This window comes from Somniosus microcephalus, chromosome 13, assembly GCF_052327205.1.
Source record: "Somniosus microcephalus isolate GS21.2 chromosome 13, FLI_Smic_1.0, whole genome shotgun sequence".
Classification (NCBI taxonomy): Eukaryota; Metazoa; Chordata; class Chondrichthyes; order Squaliformes; family Somniosidae; genus Somniosus; species Somniosus microcephalus.
The window spans coordinates 151,740,466-151,768,156 of record NC_140999.1 but is presented as its reverse complement, the minus strand read 5'-3'; the positions used below and the strand labels follow the sequence as shown (position 1 = coordinate 151,768,156).

General features: G+C 42.0%; 1 protein-coding gene across 1 annotated transcript; it reads left to right on the top strand.

Moving 5' to 3' along the window:
* LOC147108669 (peptidase inhibitor 15-like) lies at positions 1–27,691 on the top strand. Its single transcript, XM_086005365.1, has 5 exons — positions 1–347; positions 18,734–18,852; positions 20,805–20,937; positions 21,872–21,987; positions 22,792–27,691. The coding sequence occupies exons 1-5, from the start codon at positions 75–77 to the stop codon at positions 22,925–22,927; spliced, it is 777 nt and encodes a 258-aa protein (XP_085861491.1). The 5' UTR covers positions 1–74; the 3' UTR covers positions 22,928–27,691.

Sequence of the window (27,691 nt, the reverse complement as noted above, 5' to 3'; positions counted from 1 at the left end):
CTCAGAGGTCTTTCCTTTTTATATTTGATTTAGATATTACTCTGCAAGCACAGATTTGGTACTCAGAAGGTGTCATGACTGTTCTACACACCCGCCTCTGTTTGACAAGCTTGCTATTGTGGATCATTCCGAAGTCTGGCGCCTTTGTGCTATCTAATGTCACCGAACTGACGGTGAACCCAGCTGCCGGGACCGACCCTGATTTAAGAAAGTTCCCCTCTGCTGACGGCGGCCCCCGCAGTAGACGCAAGCGGCAGATCTCCCAGGGAGACCGCAAGGTGATCCTGGATTATCACAACAGGGTGAGGTCGCAGGTATTCCCGCCCGCCGCCAACATGGAGTACATGGTGAGTGGGAATCTGACTCAATCGATAACTTGTTAATAAATCGGATATCACGAGAGGTAGTAAAAGTAAATACGATTGGGGAAAACCTTGCTGCTTTGTTTATTCCATATTTGGGAGTGCTGTCACAGTGCAGGTTCCGCTTTGACCCCCAGTACTGACTTAGAGGAACACAGGTTAGCAGAGCGGCAGTCGCGCTCCTCACTGCATCAGCTGTAAACTGGAAGTGCGAATCCGCAATCCGGATTCCGGGTACAACCTGACTCTGGGGAAGGGAATGAGACTCCTGAGAAGGAGGTCGTCTCCCGCCACTTCAGTTTGACACGGCCTGGACTTTAAATCCCCTGCAGTGCCAACCCTGCTTTACAAAGTGCTCACAGATCTGTAAACCAACCTAAGCTTAATCTAAATGTTTAGAGAGCAGGAATTCTCCACCGTCTAAATATTTCAAAGTGAACTGTTGGGAGAGAGCTCCACCCCCCGCCTGAATCCAAACCTGCACACGGCTCTCTCCTGTTACACCTCCAGGCAGGATCTAAGCAGTGTAAATGTGGTGCTGCCTGGCTGGAACTCTTGTCAGTTTGGCAGCACTCTCTGGACATATTTGTGGCACCACTTTTGCCGAGATTCACTCACCATCAAACATTAGTTACATTTTAATGTTAAAGAGCAGCAGTTAACTTTTATCAGGATACGATAGTCTATTGATTATGTTACTGGACCAGTAATCCAAAGAATGTGAGTACAAATCCCACCATGGCAGTTTGAGAATTTGAATTCAGTTTTTTTTTAATATTGAAATGAAAAGCTGGTAACAGTAAAAGTGACCATGTAGCTGTTGGATTGTCGTAAAAACCCAACTGGTTCATCAATGCCCTTTAGTGAAGGAAACCTGCCGTCCTTACCCAGTCTGGCCTATATGTGACTCCCGTCCCACACCACGGTGTGCCCTCTGAGTCTACAAGTCACTCAGTTGTTTCAACACATCACCCAATGGTTCAAGTAAAGAACCCACCACCTTCGCAGGGTAATTAGGGATGGGCAATAAGCTCACGTTTCTGCTCAAACTCATTTGCATATTGCCAAATATAACATTTTCCATGAACCAGCACAATCGGGCAGCATTTTAGAACGTATTTTTTTTAAAATTTGCATTAAAAATATTCCTTGATATATTTAAGAGTGCTAAACTGGTGCAGTTTTATTAGTACAGCTGCAAATGGCTTTATCACAAAAAATAAGCATTTTTAATCAGTGTCTAGTCCACCACCTGTGAATAACCTGATTTGAAATAATTAAAAATGACTAAAAAAATTATACAGAACCATTTATTAGTTTCATTGGTGTACAGTAGTCAGTTTCTGAGTACATTAAATATTTAAAAATATATAAAAGCTTTTAAAAGGTGCTTAATAGTGTCTTTGTGCCTGGAAAAAATGTAATTTTAAGCGCCTCCTCAAAGGCCCGCAAACAGGTCCAATTAGCGGAAACGTTGCCATGGTGATAAATTCAATCTGGGGGCGTGGCCAGTTTTGTGGGCAGGGCCGGCTTCCAGCGGTGTTTTTTTAAACTAGCGTAAAAGATACTCGATTTGTGCAGGACGTAATTTGCGCTTGAAATTCCTCGATCTTTCATGCTGGTTTGGCCGATTTCTGGCGAATTGCGTTGAAAAATCCAGCGCAACCTAGTGGAAACTCCAGGGAAGAGTTTAGGGTGACTTTTAATAATACAGGTATTAAATTAAATGACAGCACTTTCTGAATGTTGAAAGAAAAAGGTCATTTTTATAAGATTACTTTTTTTAAAACCCTTACTGTGAAGGAATTATACATACATTTTTGGTTGAACATTCAATGAAATTTTGCTTCAGGTGACTATCTTATAGTTAGTTAAATGTGATATTTCAGCTCTGAATGCACCTCTATCTTTATTCCAATATTTTCCCTTATTTCAATTAAAGAATTTACAACAGACTATTACAGGAGTGATCGCCATTGATGTAACATGGCTGTGTAATGCTACATTTCAAGCCAAGTTAAAATTTAGCTTCTAAAGAATTTTTGAGGTCACAGCTGGTGCCAGATGCATAAAGTGCAGCTCGCCAACAATTTACCAGTAACTAAGTAAGCAAATGAGAATCTAAACTTATGTGCATGGGAAAAAAGTATTATGATTAAAAATAAAAGAATTAACTGAAATAAAGTGGGTATTTATAGGATTGAAAATTCCTCCTGCGTCTTAGGGCCCTGCAGGATATTTAATTAAGCTTTGATTGTGTTCATTACAGCTTTTATAACAGATCATAATGTTTAAATATGAATTGGCTGAATAACCATAAAATAAGCAATATGTTGCTCACATTTGCCATTTACATTTTTTCCCATTCTAAAAATAGTTTGTGTATTTTGGAATTTGTGCATGGCAATGTGAAAAAACAGAACATATTTTCACCCTTGCACACACGGGTGACATGAAACATACACATTCTACTACCTTGACAATGCACCCCACATCAACTTTAGATCACAGATTATCATCACGTAATAATGCAAATTAATAAAAGTTCTATACTTTCCCACATTAGTGGATCACCTTGTTTGACTTAAATGAAATCATTTCTAACTACTCACCTGCACTCTGGACCTGACTGCCCTGGATATGTTTTTTTCTCTTATTTTTTAATAATTTTGACTCCAGGAAGCAGAATCTCACCAGGCTACCCTAGTTGCTACCTTGGTTATTACCCCTGCCAAGCTCAGATGAATCAAGGTACCGTGACGAGAGTAGGTGTGAACAATCACTGAAATGTCCAAACTAGCTTTCATTGCCTGAAGCAAGCCAGTTCTGACACCCCATCCGAATTCTGATGTACAGTTCCAAGCCCTGCTATTATATGAATTTAACCAATGAGAGCTAAGTTTAGTGCAGTGGTAGCATTTTTAACATATATTATAACCCCTGGCACTATAGTCAGAAATCCTGAAATGTGACAAATCCCAAGTCCACATGTCAAATAATGTTGTTGGATTTTGCTGTTCTGTTGATTAGGTGAATCTGATCTTTTTGATTTCATACAAACTAACAATTAATTATGAATTATGCCAACTATAGCAGTAGACCGATCCAGCGGACACTATGGGCCAGAATTTATAGTAGCCGGGGATCAGTTAGATTTGCCTTTTCCCATTTAATTTTCATGAGATCAAAATGGTGCAGCGCCCTCTACAGGGCATCTGGGATATGTGTGAACAGGACAAGCAACTGTGTATCTCCTTAACCAATCAGATTGAAGAATTGTTAATGAGAAGCGCAGAGTCTGGATCAAGAAGTGTAAGTTAGAATAGTGAATTCAATGTCAACAGTTACAGAAAGTGAAATAAAGAGAGGAAAAGAAAGATTGGATTAAGAGACAGAAAGTAAAAGTTAAATTTTTTTAATATATATATTTTAAATCTCCAACAACAATTAAAAGGTGAAGGAATGAGGCGCCACACTTGTAAACGTTAATTTTCAGCCCCAGAGAGGTTGTTTGGCAGTAATTAAGATTTATCATGCTGTTAAAAGAGTACTTAGACTGAAATAGTCAAGCCCTAACTTTCTGTGGCAAGTTCAGTTCATATCTACAGTGCAAGTACAGGAATTTGATGCTGTTCAATGCATTTCAATGGTGAGTCAGACAGTGAGATGCCATTTTTGGGAAGCTAATGGCAGAGCAGCGCATCTCAGACAGCAACTTCCAGATTTTCGCATCTAACCACACACCTGCCCTCATCTGGACCTGTTGTGTGATTTGCGCATAAATAACAGTAAATGCCATTAGCCTCATCTTTATTTTGACAGTAAATTCTGGCCCATTATTTTATTCCGTGTGATGCACATGTTTGTCATGTGACATTTGGGTTTCTGGTTGGATGCAATCTGCACTGGTATCAAAATCAATCAGTAAAAAGCCTTCAAAGGTATACAATCCATTATATAAAAAATCCACCATATACATATCTAGATCATATGGAATTATTACAACAATGAGTATCCCTATTCACACTTCGTGAATTTCATTCCTGACTAGTACGATTTCTCTAGATTCTCTAGATTCAATGATTTGAGCCAAATGTTTGGATATCTTCAATTTGACCAGAATTGTGTTGACTCAAATGATAGCTCAGTTTAGTTAGTGCCTCAGAATGCAAGACACTGTATACAGTCAAACTTCATTAACACTTATTTAAGCGAACATGAATATTATGTATTTATTTTCTGCCCATTAACCATTCTTTAAAATGAGGCAGCAAACACAAATTGATCTGATCATAGATTTGACAAACAATATATTCTAATGCTTGAAATATCCTCCTTGCAGTACTATGATTAAGAAGATATCTAATTAATTTGCTAATGCTGAGAGTGGTGATTATCGTGACTGTGTTAAGTTCTGAATAAATGTTTTGGCAAAATTTGTTTATGTGCCTTTCATTGTAAAAACAGCATTTGCTTTCTAACTGCCTGAGATTTTTAGCCATTTAAATGTACATTGTCATCTGGAGATTCTGTTAAGGAGAATGCGAGTTCCCATATAAAAACAGAAGGCCAAATGGGAAGTGTCCAAGAGCAATGAATTCTACTGTCATTCTCCGCTATTTTTGGACAATTTCTTACATATAGGATAAATAACATCTTCAAAACTATTTAAAGTGTCGTTATTCTGAAAATGATGATTGACTATGGCTGCCACGGTTTTTGATACCCTCAGAGAGGCCGTGGGGTGAATTTCCATACCGTTCAGTGGGTCAGCAGTGTAGAACAAGGGAAGAAAATTTTATTGCATGAAAATTGGGCAGCTGCCGTTTCCAGCTCTTTTCCGTCATTAAATCACTTCCCCGAGTTCCCCCACACTTTTCCGCCCTTTCCACAATCCACCCACCAACTCCCAAGTGCCCTCATTTCAGTATATGTTATTGAGGGCCAATGGTGCTGCAGCTTCCTATCTCCTGCTTTTACAATTGCAATGTACTCAGGGTCACTTAGACGGAGATTTATAAGGTGCAGCTGCTGCCAGGGTCAACCGATGCAGCCAGAAGTGAGGACTTCCTGAGCCTGAAGCGTTTGACTGGTGATTTCTGCAGTTGTGAAGCACTTTTTGCAGCATTTATTTCGCCATTCTGCTTTTAAACACCCGGATTTGCTTCTCACTGCTTCTGACAGGTTCACACCATCAGCACATTTATCTTGAAGGAGGAGGAGCGGCACAGGATGGAACAAGGAGACTCCTGCAGCCCACCAGATATTACCGCGCCCCACCCCCCCCCCGGCCCCCCATTAGAGCATGTAGGCAGCAAAGGTCATATAAGGTCCTTGCTGAGGGATTGTTTATAAGAAGATTGTGCTTCACCAAAGAGGCAATGGGGAGCACTGCCATCTACTGCATGACGACTTACTGCCATGCTCATCTGCTCACATTGTTTCTCAATTCAATTCAATTTTATTTGTCATATATGCAGCAAACGTGTGTACTGCACAATGAAATGTTGATTTTTACGAATCCTCCCAACATTGGAATAAATATGGCATAGCAATGATAAAAATACTAATAGAAATACAGTAATAATAAATAAAACAACAGTAATAAATAATACTGTAATGAATTATTCGTTCATGAATCTTATGGCCTGGGGGTAGAAGCTGTTTCGAAACCTGCTGGTACGAGACCGTATGCTTCGATATCTCTTACCGGACGGGAGCAGGGCGAAGAGGTTGTGGCTGGGGTGGCTCGCGTCTTTGATGATTCTCAGGGCCTTCCCCCGGCACCTCCCAGGGTAGATATCCTGCACAGCAGGTAGTTTAATTCCTATAGTATGTTGTGCAGCTTTCACCACCATCTGTAGAGCCTTGCGGTCTATGGCGGTGCAGTTGCCATACCAGGTAGTGATGCAGCCAGACAGGATACTCTCGATGGTGCACCGGTAGAAGTTGGTGAGAATCTGGGGGACCATTCCAAATTTCTTCAGTCTCCTGAGGAAGAACAGGCGTTGGCATGCCTTCTTGGTTATGACGTCGATGTGATTGGACCACGTTAAGTCCTCCGTAATGAATACACCCAGGAATTTAAAGCTGCTAACCCTCTCCACCTCAGCCCCTTCGATGTAGATTGGGGTGTGTCCCTCCCCCTGCCGCTTCCTGTCGTCCACGATCATCTCCTTTGTTTTGCTGATGTTGAGGGAGAGGTTGTTGTACTTGCACCATTCTGCTAGGGCTCTTACCTCCTCCCTGTAGCCTGTCTCGTCGCCATCTGTGATCAGGCCTACAACGGTAGTGTCATACAACTATGCCTGTGAAGATGACCAGCACACGCAATCTTTATGACAATGGCCCATTTCAAACAGCCACAGGTGAGCTCTGTAAAATCAACCAGGCCTGCATGTATGCTCATGCATTCCTCAGATCACTGATGCTCTTTACAGGAGAGTTAGGGAATTTGTCACCTTTGGCATCGCAGCAAGGCAGCAGCAAGAAACGGCCATTCAGTTTTACGGGGCTGCTGGCTCCTCCAAGGTCCCTGGTGCAATCAATGGCAACCACATTGCTTTGCGTGCTCCCATAGAATGTCCTCTCAGCGGGAAGGGCTTCCACTCCTTCAATGTAAACATCGGCTGTAATTTTCCCGCTGCCGTGTGTGCGGGATTGGAGGCGGGTCGGGAGTAAAAGTGGAAATAAATTGGAGCGCTTTGGGAACCCGCCGTCATCCCGCCTCCTCCCGCCTTTAACTCAGGGGCGTTTACCAGCACGGCACGGACCCAAACGGCAGAGGTGGGCGACCTAATTTATTACCTTGTTGTCAGACCCTTAACTGCGTTTTTAACCAGACATTTTGAATTTCATTGCATGACCACAGGAATCATGCAGCTCGGGAACCACATCTGTCAACCTAAGGTGGATGTTCAGTGGTCATTGAGTGAGGTCATTACTGCAGAGCATGGAAAGCACAATAAATACTGCCACCTGACACCGGCTTACTTTCCTAGGAGAAATGCTGTTGGTGAGTGCATTTTCAGCACTGATTTAGATGTCTACAGTTTGCAAGTCTTTTCTGCAAATTCAGAAACCACGCTCACCTCATTGTTACTACCTATCGCACCATTGACAGATTGCTTCTCTGATCTCTACTTGACCTGCCATCTATTACATCAGCATGGGTGCCGTTTATACTGTCTCACTTTGGTCCTCAGAATCAGACCACGATGAGCCCCAACACCAACAGCACCAACAACAACACCACCAACCTTCTCTTCAATGACCTGATGCTCCACAGGACAGAGGGCATCAGCACCTGAGCACATTGAGGCCAAGGATGGCCTCACCATAGGCGATACCCCCAACACAGAGTATACAGGCAGAGGATGAGCATCCTCAACATGACTGAGCAGCAGTGCCAAAGGAGGCTCAGGCTATCGCGCCAGTTCGTCACAGACATTTGCAGCTTGCTGGAGGAAGACCTGCAGCCCAGAGGCCCTGGTGGACATGCCTTACCAGTGGCTGTCAAAATCACCAGCACCTTCAACGTCTTCACCTCAGGCTCCTTCCAGGAATCTGCAGCAGACATTTGCGGCATCTTGCAGTCGCCACCCACAAATGCATCACACAGGTCACCGATGCCCTGTTTGACAAGTCAGCCAATTATATCAACTTTGCCACTGATGTCACCAGTATTACTGAGCGGGTGCTGGGTGAAATAAAGAATAGATTTGCCTTCCAAAGTTAGGCTTTATTAACTTTAAAATCGGCAGCATATCTTTCTACATCCAGTCCCAACTAAAGCTAGAAAAGGACTGAATTTAAGGTAGCCACAACACATCATGTGATCATCAACTACCAATGAGATTACAACACATATCCCAAGGCAGTTAACAAACAACGAATCACAATACTTTTACTAATCAAGGAATAATCACCACATTCACCCCTCCTTTAAAATATACTCTAACCTAATAACTTTTACAATTTACAATTAATTATTTACAACTAAACTATGCACGAGAATAAAACTATTTACATAACACAATACTAAATGAACAACAACAAATAATAACATTACGCATAAGTATTAAGTATCTCTCAACTAAAACAATATACTATAATATTTCAACAATTTTTAAAACATTACTATCAATTTAAAAGTCCATTTTCAATCGGTCGACCGGATATCTTGTTCGTGTCGACCTTCTTAACCTTGGTGAAATTCCTTGCCCTCCCACGCCAGAAGGCACAGAAGTATCTTCAACAGGAAGGCTATCCATATCCCGATTCTCAACGGTTTCCGGATTAGAAATCCCATCAGAAGATGCACTGGGACAGTTATAAACATCTATCAAAGGCTAACTAATAGAAGTATGATTATCTGCAATCGGATTGGAAATATTCGTAGTATCTGTAACAGCATCCACATTATCCGAATCATGACCATTATTATTATCCTCAGAAGAGGGCTGGCCCCCACAAGGAGCCAAGTCTTTAATTGAAACAGTACTTTCTTTCCCATCTTGGAATCGAATATGAGCATATTGGGAATTTGCCTCCAACAGCTCCACCTCCTCCACCAAGGGGTCATATTTTGACAATCTAACATGGCGTTGAAGCAACACAGGTCCCTGCATAGTAAGCCATGAAGGTACCGAATATCCCGTAGTAGATCTCCGCGGATAGTTAAAGAGCCTTTCATGGGGGGTCACATTAGTAGCCGTTGAAAGCAATGATCTAATGGAATGCAGGGCATCAGGCAGTACCATTTCCCACTGTGTATTCTTAAGGTTCCGGGATGTCAACGCCAACATAACTGCCTTCCAGATCACCCCATTGTATCGTTCGCACTGTCCATTACCCTGGGGATTATACGGGGTAGTTCGACTAGTAGAAATTCCCCGACTCTGAAGGTATTCCTTCAACTGGGAAGACATAAAAGAACTTCCCTGATCCGAATGGATATACGCAGGCATCCCAAAGATGACAAAAAGTTGAGTCAAACATTTAATAACTGTAGCAGCTGATACATCTGCACAAGGAAAAGCAAAAGGGAACCTTGAAAACTCATCCACAACAGTAAATATATATCGGTTTTGAGTAGTTGAAGGAAGAGGTCCCTTAAAATCAACACTCAAACGTTCAAAAGGAGAAGTAGCCTTTATAAGATGAGCTCGTTGAGGCTTAAAGAAATTCGGTTTACACCGAGCACAGATAGAACATGATGAAGTCATCCGCTTGACGTCTTCAACTGAAAAAGGCAAGTTCTTACTGCGTACAAAGTGTATCATCTTCGTAACCCCAGGATGACATAAGGCATTGTGAAGATTAATAAGCGTATCTCCGTGAATCACCGAACAATAAGCCCTCAACAGTGCATCAGCAGCAACATTATCCTTCCCCGGACGATAAACTATGTCAAAATGGTAACATGCCAACTCAATCCTCCATCTCATTATTTTATCATTTTTAATCTTTCCAAAATGTTTAACATCAAACATAAAGGACACAGATTTTTGGTCAGTTACCAACGTGAAATGTCGCCCCGATAAATAATGTCTCCATTTACGCAATGCTTCTACTATTGCGTATGCCTCTTTTTCTATTGAGGAATGTCTTTTTTCACTATTATTCAAAGTACGTGAGAAAAAGGCCACAGGTCTTCCATTTTGGTTCAAAGTAGCCCCAATTGCAAAATCCGAAGCATCCGTCTCAATCACAAAGGGAACCTGCTCATCAATGGAATGCACAACTGCTCCTAAAATATCCTTTTTAAAATTCTCAAAACATGTCCTGGCCTCCCATGATAGAGGATATGTCGTAACCCGAATAAGAGGCCGGATCTTCCGTGAAAAATTTGCAATCCAATTAGAATAATAAGAAAACAGTCCAACAACTCGTTGCAAAGCCTTAGAATTAGTAGGACAAGGTAAATCGATCAATGGTCGCAGACGTTCTGGATCTGGTTTAATCTTATTTCCCGAAATAATATACCCCAATAGATTTACCTCAGTAGTCGAAAAGACACATTTCTCTTTGTTAAAAGTTAAACCAACTTTTTCCGCAGCTTGAAGGAATCTTTTTAAATTAGAATCATGCTCCACCCTTGATTTGCCACACACTGTGATGTCATCTAAGTATGAAAAGGTGTCAGAGAGGGAGTTATCACTTATAAAAGCATCCATTGCCCGTTGAAAACAAGCAACACCATTAGTAACACCAAATGGTATTCGGCAAAACTGATACAGCTTTCCACCAGCCTCAAAGGCCGTATATGGTTGATCCTTCTTAACAATAGGAATCTGATGATAAGCACTCTTTAAATCAATAGTGCTAAAAACTTTATACTGAGATACTTTATTGATAAGCTCATCAATCTTAGGCAAAGGGTACGCATCTAATTGAGTATACCTATTAATAGTTTGGGAATAGTCTATCACCATTCGTTTCTTGTGTCTCTCGTTAGTCGTGACAACTACCTGTGCTTGCCAAGGCGAACAACTAGGTTCAATGATTCCTTCCAATAAGAGACGTTGAACTTCAGAATTAATAAATTCTCTATCCTGACTACTATATCTTCTTGACTTGGTAGCAATTGGCTTACAATCCGACATCAAATTGGAAAAAAGTGATAATGGAGGAATAGATAAAGAGGTTAATCCACAAATAGATAAAGGTGGCTTAGTCCCTCCAAATGAAAGACTAAGAGACTCGTGTAACTGAAGCACATCATGTCCAATCAAAATATCCGCACAGAGATTAGGCAAAACAGATAGGCGTATATCAGTATACGTATTACCTAGAAGAACCATTTTCACAAAGCAACAACCAGCTATTTGTGAAGTAAGGGTCGTCTGAGCCATACACACCTGATACGTAACAGGCAAAATTTTCAAATGCTTCTCCTTCGCAAACTGAAGACTTATAAAACTCTCAGTACTGCCCGTATCTATAAGGGCCTTCACTTCCAACCCATTAACTTGAGCCGTAACTATAGCTTTGTTTAGGCCATGAGCAAATGCAGCAGAAATTGATGCAATAAATGCCCTATCTAAAGGCTGAATAGTCACAGAAGAGGTAGTGGAGGAAGACCCTCCCACACCAGGAGAAGGGAAGGTAATTGAACCTGATGATTTGCACACACGTGCATAATGACCTCTCTTGCCGCATTTACTACACACAGCCTCCCGAGCAGGACACTTCAGACGAGGGTGCCGGATATTCCCACAAAAATAACACTTCTGAATCCTAGAGGCAACGGCCGCCGAAGTAGAAACTGTTTCAAAATCTAGTAAACCACTCCCATTAAGTCCACATAATTCCTTTTCATCCGAAACTGCCGAAACCATAGTCGCAGGCCGATTAAAAAGAGCATAAGAATCCGAACTTCTCTGAGCCATATCCAATGTAGAAGCTTGCTCAAAAGCACTTTTAAGATCCAGAGTCTTATTTTCTAACAACCGCTGACGAATTGATCTAGACAGTAATCCATTAATAAAAGCATCCCGTACCGATTCGTCCTTATATTCTTCAGCCGTCACAGCCTTATAATTACAGTCAACACTAAGGCACCGAAGTGCTTGTAAATAAGTATCCAAAGATTCTCCCACCTGCTGCCTACGGGCAGATAGAAGATGACGTGCAAATACCTCATTCTTTGGTTTAACAAAAATCTTTTCCAATGTAGAAGTAGCCTCTTCATAAGTTTTACAGTGCAAAATATATTTATATACATCCGGGTCAATGTAGTTGATCAGCATATTCAGCTTATTTAGAGCCTCTTGATCCAACACACCCAAAAAGTTTTTAAATGTACAATACCAATGTTTCCATTTATCATCCACTCCAGCAGAATTGGGGTCAGCCTTGAATCGTTCTGGTTGAAGATATCGCTCCATTCTAACATAAAGTTAATAAATTGAAATAAAGAATAGATTTGCCTTCCAAAGTTAGGCTTTATTAACTTTAAAATCGGCAGCATATCTTTCTACATCCAGTCCCAACTAAAGCTAGAAAAGGACTGAATTTAAGGTAGCCACAACACATCATGTGATCATCAACTACCAATGAGATTACAACACATATCCCAAGGCAGTTAACAAACAACGAATCACAATACTTTTACTAATCAAGGAATAATCACCACACTGGGCTTTGTGGCTCTGGCTGGCTTCCCACGGGTGCAGGGCGTCATCGACTGCACATAAGTGGCCATCAGGGCACCCCATCATCACCCAGGAATCTTTGTGAACCTCAAGGGTTTCCACTCACTCAATGTGCAGCTCGTCTGCAACCATGGGAAGATCATCATGCATGTGTGTGCCAAAGTCCCTGGCAGCTGCCATGACTCTTTCATCATGCGCCAGCCCACCTTCCCTCAGCTCTTCGCACCTCCAAACAGACTTTCCGGTTGGCTGCTTGGAGACAAGGGCTATCCACTTCAGACATGGCTCATGACACCCTTGAGGAAGCCAAGTACTGAGACCCAGGAGAGATATAATGAAAGCCACATGTCCACCAGATGTGTCATAGAGTGAACAATAGGCATGCTGAAGATGCGATTCAGATGCCTTGACAGATCTGGAGGAGCCCTTCAGTACGCACCAGCCAGGGTCTCCAGAATCGTCATTGACTGCTGCACCCTGCACAACATAGTGCAGCAACGAGGATTAGCACTGTATGAGAAGCAAGGCTCTGAACGCACAGCCTCTTCAGAGGAACAGGAGGAGGAGGAGCATCAGCTGGAAGATGAGGAGGAGGAGCAGGAGGAACCTGAGGTCCAGATGCCAGCAGCACCCGAGCATGTTGCTGCCTGGGAGGCCAGGGATGGCCTCATCATGGTCAGATTTACTTAACTTCCTGCATTATCCCCATATGGCTGCAACATGCTGTGCCAGGTTTCCCCCCCACTGCCCCAACAACACCATAAAGCATCCCCTACAATGACCAAGCCATTCCTTTCATACTGACCCCTATTGCTGGAGATAACATTATGTCTCACCATTCATTCCAACGCACTAAGCCACTTCCAAAGTAGCAGACAGAATTGGGCATGACTGAAAAGTGGTGAAAATAAGTCGTTTTATATGTGACTTAAGAGTAATGGAACCTTAACAGAAACACTTCTTTAAACACCCATGTGGTTACCCTTGTGCATCTACTAATGTGTCATCTTTCGCTTGTGCATGCTTCTACGAGGTGCAACCCCTGTGGCTTCAGCAGAGGTAGAGGCAGCCTGCTCACTTCCCTGCTGTGACTGTGTAGACACTTTTGGCGGATGCCCTCTGGGTTTTGGAGCCTCTGATGGCCTGGCCAAAGTCTGCTCCTCCTGCAACTGTGCAGGAGCAGACTCGGCCATGGCAATCCCAGGAGGCATCTGGGGCTCTGACTGAGGAGGAGGCAATGGGGGAGAAGTGTGAGCGCTTTGAGAGGAGCCCCCACTTCCATGTCCCCTCTCACCATCATCCCTCTCATGTTCCACCCGCACTTCCCTGCTAGCAAGGAGCTGGTAAGCACCTTGCTGCACAGCAGTGGGGCCATGAGGACCCAAGTCTACGTTGACACCCCTCCTAGAGAGGAGGTCTATGGGCCTCTGCCATCTGTTCTTCATAGATAGCATGTGCTCATGTGAGTGGTGCATTAGTTGCTCCACGCAGGTAGCCATCCTTTCCATGGAAGAGCCTACAGTCGCCATCATCTGTGACATGGTGGTGCTCATGTTGGAGATGGATTCCTCCATTCTCTGAACATTTGCAGACATCGCAGTTGCAAAACCTGTCACAGCCTCCTGCACTTCTTCCTGCACCTCCAGGATCGCCCTCTTTCTGGATGGCTCCCGAGGCTCAGCGTCTGTATGCAGCTGAGCAGAGCTGGGAGCGTCCTGCGCCCTCCGGCGATGAGTCTCCACTGCTGACCCTGTCTCCACCATCTGCTCCTGCTCACTTGTGACTTGTGAAACACCAGGTGACAACCCAACTCTATCACGTGTAGGACCCACCAAGGTGTGCTTATCTGCGCTGGTGCTGGGTGTGCTTAGGTCTTGTGACGGCGCGCCCTCAGAGACTGGAGGCTCCTCTGAGGAGCGTCTTCCTCTTCCGCCTGGACAGTGCGGGGGGTAGGAGCTCTTGATGGACCTGTGGGAGAATAAAGAGATGATTTGGAAATGTCATATCAAGAATGGGTAACGATACCATTATGCACATGATGAACATTTACTGGCTGCTGAGATCAGTCCCCATATGAGTGACTGCTGTATACCATGTGACTGTATGAGATGGAATTCCGTCACCAGGTTGCTGAGATGTCCCCCTCTCTCTGTCTCCCACCACCAGCTGCTTTGCAACTCCGGAGACCTCCAGGGCGGCCTCCTCTGCTGGAGTCAACGTGGCGAATGATAGAGGGCCACCTCCAGTTTTCTCCCTCTCCCTCTTATTGTGTGCTCTCTTCTACAAGGAGGGAAAGAAGAGATGTTTGAGTGAGAGTGATGGCATGAGTGTAAGGAATGTGTGGGTTACATCTTTAGAGGGAGACTATGAAGGAGTGTAGTGCCAATGCAAAGGGGCCTCCTTGTGTGTTGTCTGTTGGTATGATTGCATTAGGATGAGGGTGAGTGTCAGGGGTGGTTAGTCAGATGGGAATGTGAGTATGTAGATAGAGAGAGAGGGATGGGTGAAGGTGCAAGGTATGTTGATGTGAGTAATGATGTGCAGTACAATAGTAGGGTTGGGAAGGCAGAGTGATGGGGATGTGATGAGAGGCACAGCAGGATGAAGGTGAGTGTGGCTTTGTACTCAACCTTTCCTGATCTAATGAGATCACTGAAGCACTTCTGGCACTGCACCCAGGTCCGCCTCACCACATTCCTGCTGTTGACCCCCTCTGCTATCTCCAGCCAGGCTCTTTTGGTCTCCTGTGGAGGTCTCTTGCATCCATCAGAAGGGAAGAGGACCTCCCTGCGTGCACTGACTCCCTCCACAAGCATATGTAGGGAGTCATCTGAGAACCTGGGTGCAGCCCTCCATCTCTGTGCAGCCATGTGTGCAAGGCTGAGCAAGACCCAAATGCCGAAATGTACTGCCTGCACATTCCTAGATGAACCTTCAAATGTAATGTGGCCAAGGCTCCTTTAAATATCCCGGCTAGAAATGAGTCATCGATGACGCCATCGGACCCACACCATTTTATAGGGCCGGGAAACATGCAGGCCTGCTTTAATAGGCAGCAAAGGGAAAGTCGCTCTGAGGAGTGGGATGAAACGAAGAACGAGGTCCCGACCCGCCACGTGACTGCCCGCTCCCAACCCGCCCAGGTAATGAAAATTCCGACCATTGTGTTTGATAACTTGCAGAGGATCTACAATGTCAATGCCTGATATGCTGGATGTTGTCATAATGCATTCATCCTTTGAAATTTGGCCTTAATCAGGTCAACAGATCGCTTCCAGGTGACATAGCCTACCCACCCATAGATGCACCCCAGTAAAAGTGGCCCGAACAGCAGCAGAGAAGCACCACAATGAGGCACATGCCTTCACAAGATTGGTCATCGAGTGGACCATTGGGGTCTTGCGTTTGTGGTCAGGAGGGCACCTGCAGTATTCAGATCATATGTCAGGAATAGTTGTAGTCTGCTGTGCCCTTCACAACTTCACCATACAAAAAGGGCTGGACTTTGACAATACTGGAAGGAGGCATTGGCTCCATTGGAACCAGAACTTAATGGAAGAGAGCATCATGATGACCTGCACTCAGAGGACTCCTCAGTGACTGCTGCCAGGGTCATCATAGCACATCTCATCACTAAAGTCTTCACTTCTGTGTAGCACAGTCTACCTTTGACACCACCGCCGTAGCTCCTTCTCCCCCACTTTCAAATGAAGAGATATTCCTTTAATCTACTACCCATCCTGAACATGACAAGACATCAGCCTCTTTGCCCCTACATTAACCTGCCAATAATTATCACCTAAATGAATAAGTCAGCATTAATTTTAACTCTGCCCGCTCGGCAGAAACCAGGCTTGCAATTAAAGTCCGTGGATCTCACCCGCCAACGACCCACACCAATCCTGCAGGTTCGGATTTTAACCTGGTCTTCTGAGCAGGCAAGAGGGATGACCATCATCAGGGTCCTTTAAATAAGCAGATCAGGCTCATCAAAGCCATTGTAGCTTTCCCGCCAGGCTAAGCTACTGGCAAGAGGTGTCGGGGCTGGAAGAGGCCCAAAAAGGTAAGGCTTTTTTCACTATCCTTGTGAGGCCAGGAGGACTCCAGCGGGCTCCACAAGGAAGACTGAGCCCAGGCTTCCCCCCTCCCCTCAACACATGGCCTTCCTGAACCCTCTCTCCGCGACTTACCTGAGTGCCGGGGACCATTCCTTTGCGTCCCTGGTGGTGGCCTCATGCCTCCCGTCATTGCACTCCCACCTGCCGGCCAGCTGTCACTTCCCATCAGTTTTGGGCAGGAGACTGAGGTGATGCAAATGAGGCCTGGGAGTTAAAATCTGCTAGGCCTCATGCTGTCGAAGTCAGGACAGTTTGCCGCACGCCTCGTCCCTGCCTAGTCAACTCCTGTCCCAAGTTAAAATCGGGCCTCCAGTCTTTCTTAACAAAGTGTTTCCGCTTGGTGCCTATACGGGCCTTTCTTTCACCTATTCTAGTCAATTCCATAGGTGCAACCTGAGGGCCAGTATTACGAGAGGTGGTTGGCTGTTCATGCGCTGCAAAAGGGTCATGGGACTGCGGTGGCCCTCACTTCAAGGCAGCTTGCTCCTGACAGGCAGCCGCTGCCGGCTGCATTTCTGGAGCTTGTTCTTCGGCAGCCTGGTGTCACCTCTCACATTTCAATGATGTGGTATTCTGAGGGGGAAGGCCGGAGGCATGACATATGCTGCTATCCTGAGAGATGGCAGTATCAGGCAGGTCGACTCTAGCCGTCATCATTCCACTGGGTCCTTGATCTGTGTCCCCTCTGAGCAGCAGAATGGCTGCTCTACTTGCAGCTATCAGATCCTAAAAGCCCTGAAAGGCAGCATCATGCATTGGCGTCATAAGGACCCAACTGCAATTTTAACTCAACAGCCTGAGTGGGAAGCTGCAGTGGCTTTCCCAGTAGGTGAAAACTGTGGGGAGGAGGATTGAGACCAGAAGAGGGCCAAACGGGTACGTTTTTTAATTTCCTTGTGGGGCCAAGCGGAGCAAGAGTACTCCGGGCCCCATAAGGAAAGCTTAGGAATCCCCGACCACGGACTCTTCCCTCCTTCCCAATTATGAAACCCCTGTGAGGCAGCCTCAGTAGCTGATCCCGTCATCTACCTGGTGTTGCTGGGTGGCCTCCGGTCCACGAGATTTTCCGCCACTTCCCAACGATCTCCCGCCCAGAATGGGTAGAAAGTCAGTCGGTGTGTTTTAAATGAGGCCTGGGAGTTAATAGCCCGGGTCGCATTTATGGAGCAAAGCGTGAGTTTCTAACTTACAACGTTACCCACCTATTCAAAATCCACCCGGATTTAAAATTGGGGCCCCACATTTTAAAGTTAGACTCAGATCTTTTAAACCTATTCGATATTTACCAATGACGATAGGCTGAGTTATTCACTGGAGAGTTTGGACCAGTCAGCAGACGCACGGTATTTTTTACTTTATTCTGGAATATTTTAGATTGCTGAACATTAACTTCACATCTCTGTTATGACAAGTCTTCAGATGCTTGCACTAACTGGGATGTAGTTTAATTTGAAATGCTACCAATGCAGACCGCTTATAGAGTAGTCTGCACATGTGTGAGGAAGTGCGACTTTAATGAACCATTTCAGTGCAATCTTCTCAATGAGCTTAAGATAGATGTTTATTAGCTCTGAGATGTGGGAAACCAAAGGCACCTTAAAATCCACATTGATCTGAATAGAGGCATTATAGTAGTATAGTGGTTACTCACAGTAGCAACTTACTACACAAAGTTCCTGTTACAGGAAAGTTTAGGCTCGAAGGGCCGTATGGCCTACTCCTGCTCCTAATTCTTATGTTCTTATGTTTCCACGGTCATGTAGGAATTTCTATTATAATCCATAGAACACCTCCCAAGTAAGATGAAATTTGAGGAGAACTATTTCTATAATTCCCCCAGGTTTCTGACAAGTTTTGACTATATTTGGATTTCTAGAATGCTCTAGGTTCAGATGAGATTGACTTCAAACATCATTCAGTGGTGGATTTGGGAAATGTTGGTGCAGGTTTTTCAATAATGGTATTACAAGTCAAAAAACCTGAAAACACTACAGATCATTGGGAGCATGTTCTGCTATGCTTTAGATCAGGCAGGATACTTTCTTTATTCAGTATATCAAATGACGTTTACCATTTCACTTTGCTTCTCTCACAGCTCTGGGATGACAGACTAGCAAAATCTGCTGAAGCTTGGGCAGCTCATTGTATATGGGATCATGGACCGCCAAGCTTGATGAGATATGTAGGTCAAAATATGTCTATTCAGTCAAGCCGGTAAGTAAAGGAGGCCCATTCCCTAGTTAAGAATAAGAACCAATTGGACATATGGAAGGTCATTTCAGTTTGGGCACAAGCAGAAAACTGGTGGTTACAGATCATCTACCTGTTATACACCCCGTCCGAGTTTCCTTTGCTCAATGGAAAGGAAAATTGGACAGAGTGTATAATGTGTGGCTGGTCTACAACCGTCAGTTTTCCAGCCATGCCCAAAGTGAGAATTCCCCCATATTATGTTGTGACCAATTAACAGTCTTGTGCAATTAAATGTTTCTGTGTGTCATTTTTTAAAGTTAATTCAGATGAGGTTCTTGACTTGTGGTATGGTTTCTCCAGTATCTCACTGAAATGGCCATTCTTTATCTGTGAGCTTAAACAGTGAGTGTCAATAGGCTATTCACCATGAGAGCATCAAACTCAAGCTTAACCCTGTCTTCACCTGGCATTCGTACCTGTGTACTTTTCAGCATTGAACAGTGATGAGATACTGTCAGATTTTTTTCCTCTCCCTAGCCTGGGAGCAGATTTGGATTGTAGCCCCCCTTTCAGAGTGCTTGTTAGGGTGAAGGATAATGAGGACATTGGGGAAATGGAACACCTCTTTCAGTTTACACCCAGTGTCATTACAGTTGAGTCAGGATAACAGAAACAATTGATTCAAACATAGAATTTAAGTGTGCCTTTCCTTTTTACTCTTTTGTATAAAATTCCCAATTAAAGGCATAATGCTTCCTGGTGAATTATGCATTTACCAGGATTCAATATTGTGCAGGCTTCCTTAGACAGAAACAGTGCAGGACTCCATCTACAGTACACATCAACTTCACCTATGCCAATGGAATTTTTTCCCACTTCCTGAATCTGAAATCTTTCAGTAATAAGATGCAAGTCAAATTCAAGGCTATTTGTGCGGCTGACTTCAGATTAGACTGAAGCTTTCAGAACTTATTTAACTGTAACTTTTAAAATGCGTGGAGAGCTACCTTGATTTCTTCTCTGAGGATAGGAATTACCAATGGATTCCACAGCAAGGAGTGCAGCCACAAAAATCATATCATCTTGTTCCTCTAATCTTTTGTGAGCTCATGTCAAAGTCTGTCAAAAAGAGAATAGGCTAAGCTTACATAAGTTGTACCTTTGTACAGCATTTTATGACCCTCATACCTGGAGGGATGGACCTTTTACTGACCAGCCACATGCGGTATCAGTAAAAGCTGGCTGTGACCTCAGCATATTCCCATTTACTATAGAGAGATAACTGGAAAGATGTTGGTCTTTCCTTCACCATGTAAAATGCTGAATGAAAAGGAAGCACATGATGTTAAATGTGTTACAGTTTTTTCCATGTCATGTTTTTAAAAGTTAATATTACAAAAGTAACATTGGAAATCACTGAGATCAGCTTCATCAGTACAGATCAGAAGTAGGTAAGCATCACTAGGCTCATTGGAAAGATTAAGAAATACCACAGGCACAGGTTATTGCCACTGAGTTTAGAAGATTTTGAAAAGAAACCTCAGTAGCTGAAGTAAAGAAAGCATCATGCATTCTCCTTCAGCAGTGGTGAAGAATACGAACAATGAACATACGAACAATGATGGACAGGTAAAGACCCTTTGGTCCATCGAGCCTGTCCCACCCAATTGTGATGTGTATCACAATAAATACTCTACGCCCCACCCAAAACCATGTGATCTCCTGGGAGAGGCGAAAAACCAGGTTAAAAAACCCAGGCCAATTTGGGGAAAATTTTATTATTCTGTTGAATTTATGTGGTAATTCTGTTCAAGTCTTTATTCATTTGATGTGTTCTTTATAGATGTGAAATGTTATTGGTTTACATTCTGGAGGCATTGTATTCATACAGACTGAATTATGTCAATGAAGGGATTGTTGAATCTTGTGCTAGTTATGCTTGTAAAAAAATAACGCATTTCTTATTTCCTCAGCTATCGATCTATTATAGATCTTGTGAGGTCCTGGTATGATGAAGGGCGCTATTACTCCTATCCTTATCCTAAAGAATGCAACCCAAAATGCCCCAATAAATGCAGTGGAGCAGTTTGTTCCCACTATACACAGGTACCATACAATTAATTTATTTAAATAAAGGACACTTATTACTCCTCAGTGAATTAATTCATGTAATGCTACAATGGGAATAATTCATGGAGTGCTATTACTGTATATTCATCAGTGAGTCACAAAGTCGTATAAATATTTACCTCTGTGACATCGAACAAGTACCGTTTTTTAATATGCTGGAAATCTGAAACAAAAACAGAAAATGCTGGAAATATTTGGCAGGTACATCATTGCAAGAGATTCACTAGTTTTCATCCCTTTCCAGCTGTTTAGAAAAGAAGTTTTGCTGGATGTTCAGCCCATGAACTCTTTTTTGTGATGCGGAATTCCAAATTAATATCTTTCACCTTTGCTTTGTTCAGTCCTATTAAGGATCTCACTTATCTTTCAGTTTCCAGCTCTGATGAAGGGCCCACATCTGAAACGTTAACCTGCCTTTTCTTTTTACAGATGCTGAATGCCTGCTGCGTATTTCCAGTATTTTCTGTTTTTAAAATATCGACCTGTTACAGTAAAATTCCGTTATATCGTTTTCAGGGTCATTGTTCATGATGCTTGAAAGGCTGTTCTTTTCAGACTTGTGATACTAATTTCTGAAATTTACCACTCTAGCTCTCTGCTGATCAAATATAAATGGTGCTGTAAGCATTGAGGAATGTCAAGAGTCTGATCTGATAGGATCAGTTTTTTAAAGAGAATTAGTAAGATATGTGGACCAGGCAAGAGTTACATCCAATGTCTTTTATATTTCAACACCAGAATTTTTTGAACCTATTTTCTTAATAATATATATGTATTTTTAATCACTTATATCCGTATAATCTGTACAGAAGGTAATAAAGATTGAAGTGTGAATGGTGCACCTCAGTTACTATTTTCAGTGCATTAATTTTAAAATTAATTTAAATTAGGATTGTACCTTATTTTTCAGATGGTCTGGGCTGCATCAAACAGAATAGGGTGTGCTGTCCACACCTGCAATAACATGAAGGTCTGGGGATCCTTATGGCGTCGCACTACATTCCTAGTGTGCAACTATTCTATAAAGTAGGTATCGGTTTTAGTTTAAACTATATTCAGTATGAGCATGTGCAGGAATGGCTCATTACAGCAGATGTAAACATAACACAACAGGGTCATTTAAACATGTGTCTAAAACACATTAAAAATAAATTGAGCAGAGGTGTTATGCAAAATGGTAATATAAAGTCCTGTGGTTAGCAGCAGATGCCTAAATTAACAACCATTACAGTATTACATAACTGCTTAAGGCCATCATATGACTGGTAACACCAATATCACATAATGTACTACATGTAAATGTTGACCTGGGGTCACTAAATGAAATAGCATCAATGTGGATATTTATATAGTTATACATTAACTGATTAGATATCAATGAGATGCATCTTCTACGAACCGTCATCTGTGCTACTTTAAAATGAAATGGTAAAGCATGAAAGGCTGTGTCAATTATTGGAAATAAACTGCTGAATCATTTCCATTCTGGAATTGATACAAAATTACTTCAATAATTGCGTGGCTTATTAAGAATTGGACGTTAGAATTGCACAGTACGGACACTATCAACTCAGACTTACATTAGCACAGCTAGCAACCTCTTCCCTTAAGTTCGACATATACTACAAATTACAGAGTTCTGTGTGATGCACTTCATCAGATCACAGCCAGGTTTTTCACTTCAGTGAAGGGCTGGCACTTTGTCTAAGGTATTGTTTTAGCAGAAGGAAGGATGCATGAAAGTGAGCAGTGATCATGGTATGATTTCCAATAATTGTATAAACTATAGCATATTAAAATGATCAATGTTATATACTTTTTCTACCACAGGGGAAACTGGATTGGAGAAGCTCCATACAAATCAGGAAAACCATGTTCAGCTTGCCCATCCAGCTATGGAGGCTCATGTAGTAACAATCTATGTGTTCCAGGAGTCAAGTCAAATAAGTTGTCCCTATTCAAGTAATTTATGTTGTGTACACTTTGTTGGAGGTGAGGAGAGGTTAATAATGAGTGTCCAGTTTCTTATTTGCAACTAAATTATAAACCAACCAGTTCAGTGCAAACAATAATCAGGAATAACACTGGGAAAAAAACAACTCTTAGTGCTGTCTCACCAAAGTACAGTGTGATATATTTACCAACAAAAGTAATACAATTATTCAAAGATAACGTATTTCCTCATGAATGAGATCATTACTCCTGACAAATCAGGAATGATTTTCACATCCATGAAAAGACCGTATTGATTGTATAAAACTTTATTAAAGGAAAACACACCATAAATTTGAATTGTTTCCATGTTCTGGTACCCCAGGCAACCACCAGCAGTGGCAATGCCTACTGCATTTCAGTCAGTTCCCAAGTAAAGCAACAGGTTGATTTAACTTTCCTTCCCCGATGACATGTTCAAAGGCAATGACGGACGATTTTTATGTATATTTATAATTATGTGTGTTTAGAAGCACAAGTAGAGATTTTTACCTCCTCATTGATGGGGTAATCACTGAACTCTTGCCTGTGTGTGAATGGCTAACCTGTACAGCTCTAGGAGCGAATCTCAAGGGGAAGAACCTCCAATTGTGTAAGAAATTGTATTGCAGTCTTCAAAATTTTCATATTTTAAAGGTGTTGCATAATACAGCTACAATATCTCAAATCCATACTTAGTCCCGTGGTTACAGACAGCATAAACAAATGGTACTAGGCAATATATTTTTATAAATACTTGAGTTTGGAAAGTACAACATAAAGAAAAATGCAAATCAAGATCGCCCTCTATTGGACATATCACAACACTGGCGAGATCACAAGATGATCTTAAAGAGATGATGAAAATTAATCTTCTCTAAGCATGCTCATATTTTGCTTTCCATTATTTTACTTATTTTTTTTATCATGCCAATACCATTCTCAGCCTCCCTAGCTGATTAAAAGACCAACAATGTGAATACATTTTACTAAACAAAACAAGTCAGAATTAAAAATGAAAATATGATCTCTATTATGTAACAAAGGTAGGATAAGGCAGTTATACAGATACTTCAGGAGTACTGTGGCTGCACTAAGATCCAAACTGTGAGTGCATGTCAAGGCTCACAGTTCGGGCCTTTGCACAGCTACAACATGAGTCAATTGAATTCTCTCCTTAACAAATGAACAAAGAGCACTTCAGTTATAATAATTTAATTTAAAGATTCACTGTCATCAGGAATGTTTGGCTTCCAAACTATAAATTATTCTTGAGATCCTGTGGTGGAACTGGGAATACTCTTTTGGCACCACATTTTAAAACAGTGGGCTGGATTTCCCACTGGGTGGCAAGTGCACCACCTGATTTGAAAATGTACAATAGTGACTGTCAGACAAAAAACATTGTCCCATTGACATACATATGATGATGCTGCGACAAAGTCATTTGGGGTGAAGTAGATTAACTGGTAGGTCAGCTGAATAATCGTTCAGCTACTGTTTATGTTTTGTAACTCAACAGTGACTAATTAAAGTTCCCCTTTCGTATTAAAATATTCTGCCTCAGTTCAGCTTAATGACCGCCTGAGGGGGACTTGTCACAAAGTTTCTATAATTGATTCAATCCAGTTTATTCTTAGCCGGTGGGTTAGACTTCCCTTCCCTGTGTTTCTGGTGTCTCTGTGTTTCTGGTGGCATTTGGCTGTTGAACATTTACAGATTGTAACCTGGTCCTTGACATCAACATTCATGAATGCCAATGTGGCACCAAAACATATATTTACCATCAACAGGAAGCCCATCCATTCAGTGGAAAATCCTGCACAATGATATTTCCAAACAGTCGCAAATGTCAAACCTCAAAAGAAGATGTTTATATCATTATTACACATGTGTATTTGTGCTTAAATGCACTGTGCTGAGGAATGCATTGCCACTATCATATCCTGAAATGGCCACTATACAGGAATTTCTAGCTTGCAAGCCAAAAAACTCTTGGCAATGAAAAAGAAAGAAACTGCAAATACTGGAAAGCTGAAATAAAAACAGAAAATGCTGAAAAACACAGTAGGTCCACCAATATCTGTAAAGAAAAGAGACAACTTAATGTTTCTGTTGTGGACCCTTCATCAGAAATGGAGACTGGAAGATAAGTGAAATACTTAATGGAACTGAACAAAATAAAATGGAGAGGAGGGAATGGGAGGAGGAGAGAGAATGGGTACTGCCCCTGTCCTGTTTAATCCTATTAAAAGGCTCATTTATTTTCCAGTTTTAGTTCTGCTGAAGGGTTCATACCCTAAACATTAACCTGTCTTTGCTCTTTACAAATGCTGTGTGTTTACAGTAGTTTCTGTTTTTAACGTAATGCCTGTTTTTCTTGTATCTGTGCCATCTACTGCTGGTTGTGCTTGCAGGCAGATTGGAGCAACGTTTTTAGAAATTTTGGAAATGAGCATAGGTTTTGCGCTTCTGGTTATTTTTATATACACGATGACACATTAATCCAACTTCTGCACAATTTGTGCGCAGTAATTTCCACCAGGCAGCTCTCCTTATGGTGATGGCAGAGCTCACTGAAAATACAATTTTTTTTTAAAGCAGAAAGAAATCGAGAATTTAACAGATATTAATCACAATTGGTCACAAGGCAATCCGTCAGGACTTCTTCGATTACTCAGTGAGTGAATCCGCCATATGGTGAGGTACTGAACCATGCAGGCAAGAAGGGGTCCGAGGTTCAATCCTGGTCTGCATGCAATTAGCCAGTTTCAGCTGGAGCAACAATGTGCCACTAAAATGGGCTTCAGTATAATTAGACTGGGAAACTTTGGCCAGGGCTTCCACTTGTCATTGGTATCTTCTGGTGCCAATTGGAAATGGGTATGAGTGACCATTGGGTATGGAAAGATTGGGAGCCTTTGTCAAGGACTCCCTAATGGTTGAAGAATAACCACACATGAAGAATAGCAAAAGGAAGAGGAGGCGAGGTTAGGTTTGAAAATTAGAGAAGGAAAAGAAAATCTGTCCTCTCGCCTTTGGGTCTTTTATTCTCAAAAGAAACCTCTTTGGCTATGACATGAGGTAACTAAACTCAGTTGGGTCATTGTGGGAAAGTATTGAATAAAAGTAAGGGGCTTCGCCACAAGGAGGCCAAGGAAATAAGAGTGAGAATTATCCTGGAACGTACTTGCACATCTTATCTAGTGAGTAAGTTGACTGCAGAATTGGCAGAGGACTGAGAAAAGTCACCTTCCCAGCTCACTCAGTTAAGTATGGTACATGGACCAGGGTACCTCCGAGAAAGGAAATGGGGAGAAAAATAACAAAACAGGTAACTAGTGATGGCTAGTGACTGCCTCATTTCCCACCAGAATGAATAGGAACAAATAAGAATGAGAGAGAATGGACAGGAATGAATGGGAACAAATAGGGCTAAAAGGAAAATGGACTTGTAAGTTGTGATATTCAGGTAGTGTGATGATGTGACCATCACACTGTAGTCATTTCAGGCTCTGTCCGGGCAACTGCAACCACCATCAGCACTGTCAAAACAGGCTTATTTCAGACAGAAATAACACTGACGATTTCAACATCACTGAGAATGAATAAATATCTTGTCAAAAACATGTCAGTAGGTCTTCAATTACTTGATGTATCCAATTAAGTAAGTTTATACACTAGTTGCTTTTTGTAGTACACCTCATTCTTTTTACCATTTTAAAGAATGAAATCTATAACTATCTGTGCATTTAAAATCAAATATATATTAGTATTGTTGGTGCAGCATGTCTTGGTCAGCATGAGTGGGCTATAAATTAGATTTTATATTTGAAATGATTACTCAAAAACATGTTGGCTCTTAAATCGTGACAGCTAATTCATTTCAAATTAATTTATTCAGAGGTTAGTTGTGCATGAAAAGCTTCAAAGCCTTTCAACCTGTTTATTTGTGAGAAAAGCAAATCATACAATTTTACAATAATTTTAAAATTGATTCATGGTGGCTGAGATTCCAGCATTTGGGCTCGACCTGACCGTGCACCATAAACTGTCTTGCAAACCAGTTGCCTGTTTGGACAAATAAAGCTGTCTAGTTACATATACTGTGCAATTAGAATATTTTTGGCTATAAAAGGGTTGACATTGGTTTCATGTTGATGGTCCGTAGTTGTAGATTGATGCATATATAAGGTACTTGTAAATTACTTTATAAAATGGATGAGTGCACTTAAATATTTAATAGAAACTTTGTGGACAAGGTTTTTAGTGAAGTGTGTGCGGTAATCTAGCAAAGCCTGTCTCTTGTAAATTGTATAATGTTATTTATATATATATATATATCTCCATATATTAACTGGTAGCACCAAGACTGCCAACTGGTCGTCAAGTGGACGTTTCATGGAGCTAATGAGCATGCGCTGCTGATGCAGTGAATCTTAGGAATGTTCTTCCTCCAGCAGCAGAACCCAGAGGAGTGCTGGAACATCCGAACATCTGTAATGTATCCCACTTGTTATAAAATGTCAACATTGTTTGCTTCATATATGTGACTGTAAATCCTATGTGCTGTTAGATAGAGAGCATTTCTAAAGATAGCTCTTAGTCCTTTGCTTTTATAATTGCTTCTGTTACAAAAACAAAATAAATTACAAGTATATATTCACTGTGCTTGTGGGGTTTTTTATATCCCTAAATTAATTATGTTATTTTCTCCTAAATTTTTCCCCACTCTCCTTCCCAGTGTTATGGCCTTTAT

What these genes read in the sequence shown, in the direction of transcription:
- LOC147108669 (XM_086005365.1), top strand. Translation starts at nt 75, where the DNA reads ATGACTGTTCTACACACCCGCCTCTGTTTGACAAGCTTGCTATTGTGG. An exon ending in ATGTCTATTCAGTCAAGCCG is followed by an intron (nt 18,853 to 20,804) that starts GTAAGTAAAGGA and finishes TTATTTCCTCAG; the next exon opens with CTATCGATCTATTATAGATC. An exon ending in TTTGTTCCCACTATACACAG is followed by an intron (nt 20,938 to 21,871) that starts GTACCATACAAT and finishes CTTATTTTTCAG; the next exon opens with ATGGTCTGGGCTGCATCAAA.